We start from the raw sequence: 15,073 nt of genomic DNA on the forward strand, positions 1-15,073 counted from the left end.
CGCCAACGTCGGTCGGTCGGCGGGTCGAACATGCGATATGTGCTTATGTGGCGTATATCGGCGACGCGACACGGCGGCGGTGGCGATGAATGGCCGGTTTATAACCTAAAAAAGAAACGTAAATCGTAATTCGCACGTACGTACGGATGATCGCGTTAATTGTTCGCACGTACAATTATCGCCTGTTCCCGATGCAGTAGATCGACGACGGGGCGCGCGCGTGCGATATGCTAGAGGCGGTCGCCCACGACGATGGACGACACGTACGAGCTGAATCTGAAGAACCTGGCCGGCTGGATCGCGTCCGGCGCGATGATCTTCGGCGCGGTCGTGCCCTACGTGCCGCAGTACAAGGAGATCAAGAGGAAGGAGGACGCCGAGGGATTCTCCCTCTACGTTTGCCTCACCCTCCTGATCGCCAACACGCTCCGCATATTATTTTGGTTCGTATCTGCGACAGGCATGACTTGTCAAACGTCAAAAACGTGTCCTTACTTCCTTCCAATACATTTTGCATCACACATTTTGTTATATTAGTGTACATAATATTCCAACAATGCTTCTGATAACACTCTAGCATTCTGTACTTACATCTTGCACGTCTTAATATATGCTGGTTGTTACGCGACAAGAATAAATTTATGTGTAATTTCTTAACTTCAGCTTAGTGCTGGTCTACAACCTTGCTTTAAAGGGTATTTAATCTCTAAGCCGTAAGAAATTAATCAATCACAATCGAGTATTCTACTCACATTCCATTTTGATTGTTCAATTTCTTACGGCTTAGAGCCTAAATATCCTTTAAAGCAAGGTTGTCGACCAGCACTTACATGCCAAGAAATGGACTTGGTTCACAATTTTTCCTTAACACACTCATCCGTGTAACCAATTGTCTATTCTTTCTTACTCTAATACCTTCTTTATCTCGCAACATGTTTTATTTTTACACTATCCAGTTCATCACTCTATATTCTTTCTAATATTTCTTTCTTATTTCTATCTAAGTAACTGTATCGACTAATCGTTAATCTTATAACATTCCTTTATTAATGGCTAATACATTTTTCTCTCCATAATTTCTTCTACATGTTTTATTTATACTATTCGTTTATCATTCCATATTCTTTCTAATTTCTCTCTTATTTCTACCTGACTCTATAAACCATAATCGTTAATCTTATAACATTCCTTTACATAATGACTAATACAATCCCTTCCTTGCCTGCAAAACGCATATACTGTTTCATCCTTCTCTAATCAATATTTGTTTCCCTCTTTCATGTTATCACACTTCATCCTTATCATCCTCTTACATTATCTCCCTTACTCAACTTATCTAGATTTTTAAATATCTCAGCCCATCTAACCTCATATATAATTCTTTAAATTTTTTATTATACCTAGCTTCAATTATCTCCATTTGTCTTTGTACCTCCCAGTCTTTACTGATTAGCTCTTTCCTTAAATTAATTCCTTCATGTCTTCCAAAGCTTCTATACCCTAGCCATTTCTATTATAATACTGTACTTTTTCCTTCCTCTACTGTACACATCGTCTCATTTGTTCTTTTCCTTCTACATTCAACATTTCCGTGACAAGAATAAATTGAAAAATAAATTGAATGAGTGTCTGAGTACTGACATTGCGCTTCGTTCTTGTTGCAGGTTTGGCAAACACTACGAGCTTCCGCTTTTATTACAAAGCATACTGATGATTCTAGCAATGTTCGTTATGATTAAGCTTTGTATTAATGTACAAAACAGAACGCAGATAATCAAATCCAAAGAGCGCGTACTTACAGGTGAATATAATCTTATTATTGCGGATATTATACAAATATCGATACACACCTGCATTTATAGATGGCAGAATTTTTCTACTTCGCAGATTTGGACGCTAGATTCTTTTGGAAGTGGACGGACTTCAAGTCCTATTTGGGCTTCATGATTCTGTTCGCCGGTGTGGGTGGTGTAATAACATATTTATTTCTGGATGTACCGGTATTTATTGAAATTGTTGGATTCTTAGCGGTATTGATAGAAGCTATGCTGGGTGTTCCTCAATTTCTCCGCAATTCGGCGAACAAGTCGACCGTAGGAATGAGGTGAGATTTAGATACGGAAGAAAAGAAAATTACGCGAGCGATGCAGGAGAATTAAAATAATCTACTTTGATTTTAGCATAGCCATGGTGGCGATGTGGACCGTGGGAGATATCTTCAAAACGTGCTACTTTGTTTTGAGGGACACTCCCGTGCAGTTTCAGGTGTGCGGTGCTGTTCAAGTCACGATTGACATTGCCATTTTAGCACAAGTATATCTCTACAAGACTAGTAATACTGTACACACGAGAGCTCCAACGAGATCGGACTGAAGATTATCTACGGCGCCGGCGTGTTCAACTGCTGTCTGTTGAAAATAGAAACTTTCCGAACAGTTACAATACTTTGCCTAAGTCTGAATATACAGATTTTTAACGTTTTAATGGTGATCTAACGAGATACGAAAAGAAACTATATTTTTATATGGATCGTCGCAGAGTAACACGTTTACATGTATTTAAGTGTTCTAATATTTACCAAAGTGCAGTTAATATTTTGATAACAATTTTAGCATTTATCAATATTTAATATTTAAAGACATATATTGTTTTATAAAATTTGTATCATTCATTGCATTAGTCACTGCACATTTGAACATTTCATGCCAAATGTAATCATTTGTTCCTCATTTTACGTTTAAATACAATGTTATATCTTATTGAATTCTATTACTTGTACATACCTATGTACAGCTATGTGTGTGTAGTCCCATGTTCTTAACGAGAGTAGAATGGCGGGAGTTTAGCACGTGCCCGTTGCTTAGTGACAGACCGTCAATAAAACTTCGTGAATAAGTAGCAGACATGGCATAGCTTCCGTCTAAAGGGAGGATGGCAAATTTTTTATGTCACCAAATCACTCTACATTGCCCAAAATTCTTTAAAAGAACTTTCGCTTTCGCCCAATAATTATTTTTCGCTACGGATAGTTATCGAGAATCGGACATTCGAATTTTCCGTCAGAAATGACAAGATGCATGAGAAGAAGGGGGGTTAATCTGAAAAGCAGCGGTGAGTGTTTGATACGTCAATAAGAATATTCTGATTCGCAATTGTAATATTAAAAATTTTATAAAAATCGTAGCTTATAATCAAACGGGACAGAACTATTTTGAGCAATTGGCGGCGTATAATTCGATGAGCTCGCATTTACGACGGATTTTATTGGCAAGAAACGTAGTTGATACAAGAAATAAAAATTACTTGAGAAGAAATCAGCGGTGCAAAGAGCAAAGAGCTGACGATATCGGAGTCTGTTTATATCTGGAAGCGACGGATGATGTGATCGACAAATTGGCTTATGATACTCAACATCATCCCATGGTAAAGCTCGGTATAGCTAGTATATTTGAGATTATAAATTGGAATAAATTCAACACACACAAGGATAAATAATGATTTCTACAATTGCTTGGCTAATTCATGATTTTAGAGATTAAGAATTTGAATCTTTCTTTTTGAAACTCTAATAAACTATAGTTTTTAAGTCTATGTTAAATTAAGTCTATTTTAAATTTTTATGCAGGATATATTAAGAACAGATTTAAATGCGAGGCATTTGGACTGTTGCAATTATAATTTAGATCATCAACTGAGGCTTTGTAGTAGTCAAACGTCTTACGAAGGAACCGATCAGATGGATCGACGGCAACGATCGACATCGAAGAATCAAAGAATGATGTCACCAACTTCGGCATGTTCGCCGAAACGTAAAAAAATTTCAATATCAAATTTCATTTGCAAAAAAGAGCCAAGATCTACGCGAGATATCCCTTATGTAGTCGGTCCGTCAACATGTTTTTCACGACAGAGGTGAGCTTGCATTAAACATTAAAATTTCGAGCTATTAATTATTTTACGTCTCTACTCCTCCAAAAATTACTAGTGTAAATTAAAAAGGCGGATTTTCTATAATTTCTTCTCTTTATTTCTACAGAAAATGTAGATATGAAAAAGAGTTCTTAGTCCCTTGCGGAGCTACTAGATTAGAGTCAACGTTATTTAAATCAAGATCTCAATCTCCAAGACAGAAAACGATCGATTATCGCTCGGTGTGTTCGAGCGCCTCGCAATGTTATGATTTCGATTACGATGAGAAATCAACCGAAGAGCTCATCTCCAAGCTCACGTCTCAAAAAGAGGAGGAGAAGAAATATGTTAAATTCGTTTACGACATCACTAAAGAAATAATGCAGAGAGGTCTTTATACCGATAAAGAACTGCGGGATGTGTGTAAGAAGCACGTCAGTCAACATAGAGGAATATTGAACATGGTATAAATAATAAGATTATCATAAACGTAAAGAAAGCAATGTTTTAACATTTTACAATTCCTCAAATATTATTCTTAGTATCTCTCGACATTTTTCGCAATACATTTTGTTTCTTACGAGAAAGATTTTTGCTTTTCTTTTATTTCAGAATAAAATGCTATACGAGGTCTATCAGTTAAAGATCTCCTTGAATATAGCGGACGATTCGGACACGGATGAAGAACTGGAAGATCTGATCCACGCACAAAAATTATTAAGCGTATCTGAGATCAGGCCGCCTACACCGCCGAAGATTCTGGACGAGAATAAAGTGATGGAGAAACTGGAGTCTTATCAGAAAATGATGAAGGCTGACAAATCTCCGAGAATCAACGGGAAATCAGTGTTGCTGATCGATGCAAACCCCGAGTTACTTGTTACCGAAAGAGACGTGCTGATGTCGTTGGTGGAAGCAGGTGTAGATCCTAAACAAGTTCAACATATTTGTAAAAATCTGCGAGACAGGAGTAGAGACGTCGACTTCACCGAAGCCCCGGTAAGATGATTCAACATTCTTCGCTGTGCCGAAAATAACAATCTCCACTTTATTTAGGCACAAATAGACACGGAAACTTTGTACTCTCCGGACTTGAAAGTGGACAATTTAGAACTAGAAGAAAACGACAAAGAGATTTCTGCCGAAATTGAAACTGCCGGAAGCGCTCGTGATAATTCTGTCGCGGATAATTCAGTCGCGAATAATTCAGTTGAATCTTCTGAGAAACAGGAAACGATTTCTACAACATCGAATCTCGTATCCACGCAAGACGAAACAGGAGAAACGAAAGAGAAAACAGAATCTGAAATCACATCCGAATATGACAAAGCAGAATCATAAACTAAGTTAATGAATATATTTCTTGTTTTTCGTTAAGAAACGTTTGCTTTCAATACATTGCTCGTCGTAATATTGTCTTTATACATATTTGTGTCACCCATGTGTGTTAGCAACGAAATAAACATTGAACATATTGCAATATTTTTTAGTTCACGCAGAAAAATGATTCATTTATTACCTAATGATATGTCAATGTTAATTATTGTAGTAGAGAAGCAAAATAAGCGTTGATTTTATCTCATATATATCTTTTCTTTATTCATATACATCTGTTGTCTTATATCGAGTTTTACAATATGTCTGTTTGTGGTTCAGTAGAACATCCAACAAGCTGAATTCTCAACAGAGATAAAATATACACATGAAAAAATAGATACCATGTACATTTGTAGCCGCACATGTACAACGTCCCGTGCATATCTATGTACAGATACACAAAATGTTACGTGTTTGTACAACAGGAGATTTATGTAATATATTATACAGATATCTTAAAAATACATATATTACAACGCGATTTTTTTTAAAAGTTATACGGACGATAAAGTAGTTGTATACGGTTGCTATGTCTCATTTTGTTCATTTATCTACAGCTACTGGCTCTGTTTGTGCATTTTGTTTTGTACATGAGCTCCGTCTCCCTTACTCGGTACACTACAGTTATTTTAACTTCGAGAAGGTAACTTCGAAAGGGTAACTGACAAATATCTCACTTGGCATCTATTTGCGATATTAATTCGGTAAGTCGCTAAATAAACTACGAATATAACGTGCGGTGGTTCTTTCGTCATTTAAAACAAGTTTTATAAAATGTTATATAACATTATCAAAATAATTATATTTGTTTTAAGCTGTTTTTTTCGTATTTAATTATTATACGAAATATAGGATGTTATATCGATATAATTACTCAATACAGATAGACTCTAATAGACTGTAGCATCTCCATAAAAATGTCGCAAAAACTCAAAAACCGTAGACTGAAAGTTATACAAATTTACAACAAAATTATGTTTCTAATGTAAATCAATATATTAAAACGATCTACGTCTACACTCGAGTGCTATCGTACGTAAAATGTATATGATAGAAAAAAAACAACGCTAACACAACAAAAACCTAATAGATCTTGCTTAGTAAGACATCAAATGCTTATATAAGCATCGAGTCGCTTTTCATTAGAAAAAAAAAATAATATAACATGCATCTCCTCATTAGCTACCATCGGACCCATTTGAAGAGCAGTCTTCGAGTTCCGGCGCGTTTGGACCTCTCTCCAATATGCGGAGAAGTTCCGTTACGTGTCTTATTATAAAATCTGGCTTAGGATCGTCTTGCGAGAGACGAGGTTTATCCGTAGTAGGTATCCACACCGTCCCGTACAGTCCAGCCTCGATCCCACCTACATACGATAATTTTACAATTCATTTCATGTAATCTAATATCTTTTAAAGCAAATATTTCCAGGCGCAGATTTTTGGAAATTATAAAAATTGTTAAAAGAAACTCTACCTAAAATATCGGTCTCCAACTTGTCACCGACCATGATGCACTCCTCGGGTCGCACGTTAAGAAAATGGCAAGCCTTTTGGAATATCTCCGCGTCTGGTTTCTCGCACGGCAGATCACCGGATACCAGGATAACGTCGAAGTATTGCTCCAGCGACAGTTTGTATATCTTCTCCCACTGAGCGTTTGATGGGCCGTTGGTGATTAAACCCAGCAGATACTTCTTTCTGAATTGACGCAGCATGGAAACCGTGCTCGGCGCCAGCGTCATGTAGTGATATCTTAAATACAGCCATCTTTCGTAAATTTTTTTTGCTAGCTGCGAGTACTTATGGCCTAGCGCTTTGCTCCAGAGGATAGTACGCCAAGCGTCCAATGTGAGGGTCGCGTTGTCCGGACACTTTCTAAATTGCTTCAGATACGTAGCCGTTATCTTGGCGGACGCATCTTCCGGAATGCCGTACTCTCGTGTCAATTCCTCAGTCAACTGTAGGTAAACGCATAAAAATGAGAGTTGTTAGCTCTTTTTCATTACAATCACGTTTGGTGATAAAGAATGACGAGTGAAGAACTGAAAATGAAGGAAAAGATGAGGATGAAAGCAATTTCCACACTCAATAAAAAATGCGCACAATTCGTAGATGACCATCTTGTTCATATATCGCAGAGTATAAAACGTTTCTTCTCGTTAAAGAAAAAGAGATTAGAATTGTTAGCAAAGCGATTTCTTGACAGACAAGATAAAGTAGGTGAAGAGACAAATATTGAATGTGGAGCTCATTAATCAACGAAGGTCTCAGGATACAGCGGTCAGTTAAGGAATTTTTTTAGGACACTTAATTCATTATTAATGATTACCTAGAAAATGCATTGATTCATTGAAATACTCGAGCCGATTAGTGGACACTCGAAGTGGCACCCACGGACGTTGCTGTAATAACAACAAAATGAGTTGTGCCAACAACAACAACATGTTATTTCCAAAGCCTATAAGTTGTAGCTGAAAGATTTCTGGATGCTAAAGCATGGCCTTGTCTTTGGAAAAGTATGTACCTGGTGTACACAATTCGCAATTAATTATACAAAATTGATCGTCTCTTCTATCCAGTAATCTTTCTTTAATATCTTTGTTAAAAAATAACTTCATTAAAAACGTTAGGCACATAAAGTGATAGAGTGGATGATGGTGACAAAATCAAGCGAACGCTTACAAAATTCCTCCATTTAATAGGAAAGTATTTCTGTCATTACAAAATTCCTCGTTAAAGCATCTTAAGATTATTAACATCAATACAACGATCTCCGCTTCCGCGATGTAGCGAAGTAAAAAAAAAGCACACTCGATAATATCTCACAAACAAACGTAATGTACATATTAAAGTCTTGCGTGAGAAAAGTAATACACCTCTGTATACGTGATTTACGAAAAGTTTCTTCGAACGATACGCTTCTTAGCTTTCTTGCTTGCCAGGAAACTATTTCCAGACGTGATGCCGTCTAAATATACACTGGACTACGCGCACATATGCATTTCGAACATCGTTGGAAGGAGACGCGTAAAATGATAAATTCAAGTCGCAAAATACTATAAGGAAGCTACTTTACAAAATTTTTACTTTTTATACAATAGTTCGATTAATTGGTACGTCTCGGCTAATTAATTTTTCGCTATCTCTACAACTGCCGCATAAATTTCTTTACATCGCTCGTGCAATACAAAAAATCCAAAAGCTAATGCAAAAATGTTCTCAATGCTCAGTCTCCTAGTCCCCGAAGAGACGCTTTCCAAGCTCCATCATACGGTGATTTCGACAGACGGTTAACGCGCCGCATTTTTTCAACACCGACGCGACGCTATCGTCCGCCTTCACCAAGTGGCACAGCAGATCCTCGAAGGCGGACTTGACGTTCGGCTCCAGACCGCCGATTTTCACTCGTTTCAGCGTCTCGATGATCTCCTCCGCCCAGCCGGATTCTATCGTGAATTGCGACAGCCAGGGTATCACTTGCAGCACACCGGCCATCGTCTGCATCCCCAGAAACCAGAGCTCCATCAGCTCCATCCAGTGTTCCTTGTAAGACATGGCAACCACCAGCTCGGTGGGATCGTTGCCCTCGTCGATGATGTACGCGTCCCACAGAAATCTTATGGTGGCCTGAATGTAACGGCATATCGAGAAGTCGTTCTTCTTGATGCGTTTTGCCTGTTGCTTCATCAGCAATAGACCCAGGACCGCTAGATGACCGTGCAATACCAGGTTCTCCGGGATCTGCTTCAGCTCCGGCAGATTGTTGTAGATGAACTTTAGCAGCGAGATGAACGTCGGCGACTCCTCCACCAGTTTCGCCTCCAGCACGGTGATGTTCATCAGGACGTTACAGATGGACACCATCGCGGTTCTGGAATCCTTCATCTCCTCCAGAATATGCAAATCCAGCTCCTCCGTGCGGTTGCCGTCTTGCAAGAGCTTCAGACGTTCCGATCTCGGCACTGGCGGCTTCTTGTAGTGCACGATAGTCCAGTGATAAGACAGACACTCGAACAGGACCTCGTCCTGCTTATGCTGAAGAAGAATCTTTCTCGCGCCCTCTTCTACAGCCAAGTAGCACAGAGCGGGCAAGAGTAATCGTAATATGTCGAGCTCGCTCATCGGATCGCGAACGATCGGTTCTCCGGACGATGTTCCTTCGTCCGCTTTAGTTCTGCATTTCTCGGCCAGTTTTCTGTTTCGATGCGCGTAAAAGGTATCGTTAGCCACCGTCAATACGTACGGCAACACGGCGTAAAGCTGAGGACGCATCGCGCTCGTTTCCTGCGCCATCCAAGCTGTGAGCACCCTGACAACAGCACACACAAACATCTTCTCCTTCACATTCGTCAACGTTTTCATCTTCGATACGGAGCTGAGCAGGCCGATAACGGCCGCGAAAGCGCCCTTCATCGCCGTGTACAGAGACTGTTTCTCCTTCTGCTCCAAATCCAGCTGATCCGTGACGATGTAGCCGATCGAGATCTCGAGAATGATGAAGCAAGCCGTGATCAGATCGGCATTCTCGACCACGGCCTTAAGCTGCTTGTCCTCCAACTGCATCCTGACCTCGATCGACGCCAGCTGAATGAGCAGAAGGAAGAAGATCTTTGGCTTTTCCTTGTCGGACATGGCCCAATCCGCGCCCAACAGATCTATCATCACGGACGCGAGTTTCAAAGCTGGATCCCGTTGCTTCTTGCCTATTTTCGACCCCAGAATATCGTTCAGGCCCTTGTGAATGCTCAACGGCCAGGATTCTTCCTTCGCGCTCCCGGATATCACTTCCTTTCTGCAGGATTGCAGTAGAGCCTGCAGAATGGTGCATAGCTCGAATTTTCTCTCTGTATGATCAGTCTCGAAGTCCAAGGCTATCTTGTTGATTATAGCGTGAAAAGGAGCGGTGTCCGTCGAACTCCAAGCTTCCGGTCCAAACGTACCGACCAACGTGACCAGAATGTTCAAAGCCTCGTCCGTCTGAAAGGTCTTTTCCGCGTAAATGTCGCACATCTTTGGAATCGCTTTCTGCTCGAGCAACGCTCTCTGTCCAGGCGGATGTTGCGCGATACACTGCAGGCAAGTAAAAGCCTCGCTGACGATGATCAGCATGTCGTCCGGCGCGTCCTCGTCCATCTGAGACACTATCTCCAAGAGCGCCGGGATATGTACCACCATGTCGGGATGAGAGGCCAATTCGGGTTCGCTGCAGAACGCGGAAAGAACCGACAACGCCACCGACTTGTATACCTGCGGCGGGCAGTCCACAGGGACGTTAGAGCTGGACAGCAACTTCTTGAGGAACTTGGCTCCGATGGCTTCGAAGAGCATCTTCTTCGCGGCAGAGGTGCAATCCCTGGCGTTCACCAGCTTGGTGACCATGAACAGCGCGGCGAACTTTTCAGAGTCCGTGTCCACCGCCTTTAGGATGGCCACGCACTTGGTGACGCCCTCCGGGATACTCATGGTGCTCGACTGTTCCGAAAGAAGTAAAGAAGAAGAGAAAGAAGAGAAAGAAGAAGAAGAAGAGAACGTGGAGTCGAAAACCGGCGATGTACGTTTGACGCTACTGCTCCAGTCTCGATGTCGTCGACGTGCCAGAGGAAAGTAATTTCCGGAACTGTGCGACTCTAGGAGGCGTCGCGCTGTCCGTCGCGTAGCATAGTCGAGAGCCAACTGGCAGAGCTCCCGGAACGGTCGAACGGCCCTCTCGCCGCCTAGCCTTGCCCTTTGACACGCTCACCGGTGGCCGAAAATAGCCGTCGGCCGATGCACACGCACGCGGAACACGTGCGCGTGTTCCGCCGCTCGCAGCTGCTCCGCCGTCGAAAGTATCTCTTTGAAGAGTCGTATCGGGAATTTCGCGTCCCGAAGCGCGTGAATAACCTTAAAGCTAGCTCCGTTAATAACGTCGGAACAATGCGTTAAAAAATATCATCGATCGGAATGTACCCCGTCATCTCCACGCGCAGCAACAACAAAATTGTCACGCGATGAGTCTCTCGTCGGGAAAATTTGTTGGTTAGAACGCGATATATTTTCCTCGACCTCGAATAATCTCGACTCGGAAGATTCGGCTCGCAAGTCGCAGCTGACTTCCGAACTTCGGACTTCGCTCCGCGTTCCAGAATCCAGCGCTCGAACATCCGTCCACGTTTAGCTGCACTCTCCTGCACTTTTTCGTGCCCAGACGGCGAGACGGGGATTCGGCATAGCGGGGAAAGGGGCGGCGAAGAAAGCGCGACTAAAAACGCGAGTAAAATTCTCGTGGCGCGCACAAATTCTCTCGCGAGACGCAACGCCGAAAATAGCCACCACGCCGCAAAAGAAAGCGCTCTATATTGGGGAGTCGGCTCGTATTACACGCAGGGAGGGGGGAAGGGAGAGCGACTTCTATTTTTGCGAGGCGAGTGGGCAAACGTCGCGGGAGAGTGAGACCGTGCGATTATCGCGAGAAACGATACGCAGGCATGTTCGACCGATCTCTCTCGGCCACGGTTCGGAAAGAGGGTGTATCGCGGATCGGATCCACAGGGTTGCGGGGAAAGGAGAGATAGGTCGGTTCTTAAGGTTAAGACGCGGTTCCTCTCGTACCTTGCGGCAAGCCTGACTGTCCGCTCTCCTGGTCTCTACGAGAGTGTTGTCCAGGTCGAAGAAGACGGCGCTCGGGCTCCGGGATGCGCTAGACGAGAGGGATCGTGAATCGCGCCGTTCGCGGAATGCAGCCTCCATCGCCATTCCCTGCTGACGGCGACGCCGATCGAGTGCACAAAGAGCGCGCACGATCACGCTGCCTCATCAATTTGCATATCGGCACCATGAACTGAAAAACGACTTGATCGGCTCGCACTAGTGTGATTTCAAATTTAGAGCGGGGGGTGGGCAGAAGTGGCTTGAGCTTGAAGCATGTCATAAAAAGCGAGCTTAAGGTAGCCATGTTGGACGTATTTGTCATGTAAAAAAAGAACAAAACGTAAAAGACGCATTATTTGTTATTTTATTTTTATTGTTATTTTATTGTTCTTTTTTTCCGAATCATAACCTGATTCCTGTCAAATTTAACGTTTAATATCTCGCGTCGCGGGGCAGAGCGACACTTTTCTGCCAGATTCTTTCGTTTCGTGCAAAAACGTGTCGATTGAGCACGATATTTGAGGTGAGGCCCCTAAACTGTATAATTATCAAAAAATAAATTAAAGATTAAATTATTAATCAATCAGAATAAAGAAAACTAATCGCAAGTTTAGTGAACTTTATTCTGATTGGTCAAATTTTAATCCAATCTCAACAATCAAAACATAGCCAATAAAAACAAAACAAAACATCCAATTTTACTACATTAAGGCCCGGTCTACAATGAGTGTTGTAATGGAGGATTCACATTGCGTCCGATGTTCGACGTACGACGATCCGACATCCAATAAGAAATTTTTGTCTCTAATAATAAATTCTGTTAGTGGATGTCGGATCGTCGTACGTCGAACATCGGACGCAATGTGAATCCTCCATAAGTCGTAAGTTGTAAGAATTGACCAATCACAGTTCATTTTTCTCCTTGCGGTCGAAGAATAATGCACTGTGATTGGCCAATTCTTACGACTTACGACTTACAACACCTATTGTAGACCGGGCCTAAGGCCTTCACACATAAAATCCCGAAAGAACGTAAAACGTAAGCGTAAGAAAATCTACCAATCCCAATCGAGTATTGTGCTGTCCGTAACCTCAGTAGGGGAAAATACTCGATTGGGATTGATCGATTTTCTTACGCTTACGTTTTACGTCCTTACTACATATTTTATGTGTGAAGGCCTTAAATACCCTTTAAAACAAGGTCGTAAACCAGCACTTATTTGTGACGGGATCAAAATGGGATGTTTTGATTGGTTAACTCGGACGCGTGACGCGCTCAGTGGAAACTCAGCCTATGTCCATGAGTGTGATACGGGCCTAATGATTCAATGCGACTCCGAGTTCAACGCGCATGCCGCAACGGCAGTACCCGCAGGGCGCAGTGCGCAGTGCAGTACGTGTCGTGACGTTTTGGCGCAAAAGCACATTCAAGTTTAAAGTAAACGTCGTTAACCTCAAGCAGGCCGAGCAGGCGTGTTTTCCGGCGCCCGATATCGTCATTGTTAAAATGGAAGCGACCGCATCGACGGTGAGCGTCAACGCGGAGGAGGATCTAGACGAGTATACTCCAGCGAAGCTGGTCAAGGCACTAGAGGTAAGTCACGTTGTGCGAATCTGCCATCAGGATGATAAGCAGAGTCCCCATGTCCGTGCACGTTTAAACACGTTCCGTCATGTTCGCTGCATTTCTTATCGTTACCTGTTATCGTGCGCAGAAAAATGGCATCACAGCGGGAGACATCAAGAAGCTGCAGGAAGCCGGTTACTACACCGTCGAGTCGGTGGCTTACGCGACCAAGAAGGATCTCGTAGCGATCAAGGGCATCAGTGAGGTCAAGGCGGAGAAATTGCAGCAGGAGGCGTCCAAAATGATCATGATGGGCTTCAAGAGCGCCACGGAGATACATCAGACGCGGTCGAATATTGTCTACATCACCACTGGTTCCAAAGAGTTGGACAAGCTGTTGGGCGGAGGTATAGAAACTGGCTCTATTACGGAGATCTTTGGAGAGTTTAGGTCAGGGAAGTCTCAGCTGTGTCACACCCTCGCCGTGAACTGTCAGTTACCCATCAGCATGGGTGGTGCGGAGGGAAAATGCCTCTACATAGATACAGAGAATACTTTTAGGCCGGAAAGATTGATTGCGGTGGCCGAAAAGTACAAGATTAATGGACAGTCCATTCTCGACAACGTCGCCTGTGCGAGGGCGTTTAACACCGATCACCAGACCAAGTTGTTGGTTCTAGCCGGTGCCATGATGACGGAGGCAAGATACGCCTTGCTGATAGTCGACAGCGCGACCGGTTTATATAGAACCGACTACACCGGCAGGGGTGAATTAGCGGCTAGGCAGAATCATCTGGCGAGATTCCTCAGAATGCTGCTGCGACTGGCGGACGAACACGGGATCGCCGTTGTTATCACGAATCAAGTGGTCGCGCAAGTCGACGGCGCCGCTAGTATGTTCGGTGGCGACCAGAAAAAACCGATCGGCGGTCACATCTTGGCACATGCGAGTACAACGAGATTGTACTTGCGTAAGGGCAGGGGAGAAACTAGGATATGTAAGATATACGATTCGCCGTGTTTACCAGAGAGTGAAGCGACATTCGCCATAAACCCGGACGGTGTAGGCGACGTACAGGAATAAGTTTAAATTGAGTCAGTGTAAGAGAAACACGATGGATTATTACACAGAGTTTGATTTAGTTTTTAATGAAATCGACAAATGTGTTTGGCGCATTGGATATCAACCTATGTATCTGTTAAGGCAAAGATAATTAAAGGGGCAAATGTCTCGCGCGTTGAACGTTAATTTATATAGCTGTTAAAGTGAAAGGATAATTAACGAGGGATCAAGAAAAGAACAATAATTAATTCTACGCAATCGAAGTTAATTGTTAAGTTAATTGAAAATAAGATTATATGTGCATAACGTGTCTTTCTTAACGTTTCTATATCTTTCTTAGAAGATTTTATATGATATTGTATTTCAAGGCTTTAATAAATATAAGATGTAATACATTTTTTTTAAACGTGACGGTATCTCTTTTATTATAATTTATACGAAAGGATTTATATTACAATTTTTACGAAAGGATTCACACAAGATGTTTTACTAATCACACTTATAGAAAATAAGTATATCTTAAAT

General features: G+C 42.2%; 5 protein-coding genes across 8 annotated transcripts in view; 3 read left to right on the top strand and 2 right to left on the bottom strand.

Annotated features, from left to right (window-relative positions):
* Window positions 1–34: 34 nt before the first annotated feature.
* LOC112453383 (PQ-loop repeat-containing protein 1) lies at window positions 35–2,759 on the top strand. 3 transcript variants are annotated; one of them, XM_025014128.1, is made up of 5 exons: window positions 35–118; window positions 198–443; window positions 1,665–1,801; window positions 1,870–2,104; window positions 2,181–2,759. In XM_025014128.1, exons 2-5 carry the CDS (start codon window positions 253–255, stop codon window positions 2,371–2,373), a joined length of 756 nt encoding a protein of 251 aa, XP_024869896.1. In that variant the 5' UTR covers window positions 35–118; window positions 198–252; the 3' UTR covers window positions 2,374–2,759. The 3 variants fall into 3 exon arrangements, with proteins under 3 accessions (XP_024869896.1, XP_024869895.1, XP_024869897.1); XM_025014127.1 differs by having other exon boundaries at window positions 46–136; XM_025014129.1 differs by lacking the exon at window positions 35–118 and having other exon boundaries at window positions 230–443; window positions 1,888–2,104.
* Window positions 2,760–2,819: 60 nt separating this feature from the next.
* LOC112453380 lies at window positions 2,820–5,612 on the top strand. Its single transcript, XM_025014119.1, has 6 exons — window positions 2,820–3,111; window positions 3,185–3,423; window positions 3,626–3,912; window positions 4,037–4,373; window positions 4,522–4,908; window positions 4,966–5,612. Exons 1-6 carry the CDS (start codon window positions 3,066–3,068, stop codon window positions 5,248–5,250), a joined length of 1,581 nt encoding a protein of 526 aa, XP_024869887.1. The 5' UTR covers window positions 2,820–3,065; the 3' UTR covers window positions 5,251–5,612.
* On the bottom strand, window positions 5,482–12,099 carry LOC112453382 (N-acylneuraminate-9-phosphatase-like). Its single transcript, XM_025014126.1, has 3 exons — window positions 11,880–12,099; window positions 6,763–7,246; window positions 5,482–6,652 (listed from the first exon to the last, which is right to left on the bottom strand). The coding sequence occupies exons 1-3, from the start codon at window positions 12,021–12,023 to the stop codon at window positions 6,465–6,467; spliced, it is 816 nt and encodes a 271-aa protein (XP_024869894.1). The 5' UTR covers window positions 12,024–12,099; the 3' UTR covers window positions 5,482–6,464.
* Window positions 7,967–11,873, bottom strand: LOC112453378 (neurochondrin homolog). Its single transcript, XM_025014117.1, has one exon. The coding sequence runs from the start codon at window positions 10,749–10,751 to the stop codon at window positions 8,523–8,525; it is 2,229 nt and encodes a 742-aa protein (XP_024869885.1). The 5' UTR covers window positions 10,752–11,873; the 3' UTR covers window positions 7,967–8,522.
* A 1,199-nt stretch (window positions 12,100–13,298) lies between the features above and the next one.
* Window positions 13,299–15,073, top strand: part of LOC112453384 (DNA repair protein RAD51 homolog A) — a 3,427-nt gene continuing 1,652 nt past the window's right edge. Inside the window, exons 1-2 of one of the 2 annotated variants that reach the window (XM_025014130.1) lie at window positions 13,299–13,512; window positions 13,634–13,713. In XM_025014130.1, coding sequence (XP_024869898.1) covers window positions 13,426–13,512; window positions 13,634–13,713 — 167 coding nt within the window. In that variant the 5' untranslated portion in view covers window positions 13,299–13,425. The remainder of the gene's footprint in view (window positions 13,513–13,633; window positions 13,714–15,073) is intronic. The other variant, XM_025014132.1, reaches the window with a different exon arrangement.

The sequence above is a fragment of the Temnothorax curvispinosus genome, unplaced genomic scaffold, assembly GCF_003070985.1.
Source record: "Temnothorax curvispinosus isolate PA1 unplaced genomic scaffold, ASM307098v1 QBEX01004269.1, whole genome shotgun sequence".
NCBI lineage: Eukaryota > Metazoa > Arthropoda > Insecta > Hymenoptera > Formicidae > Temnothorax > Temnothorax curvispinosus.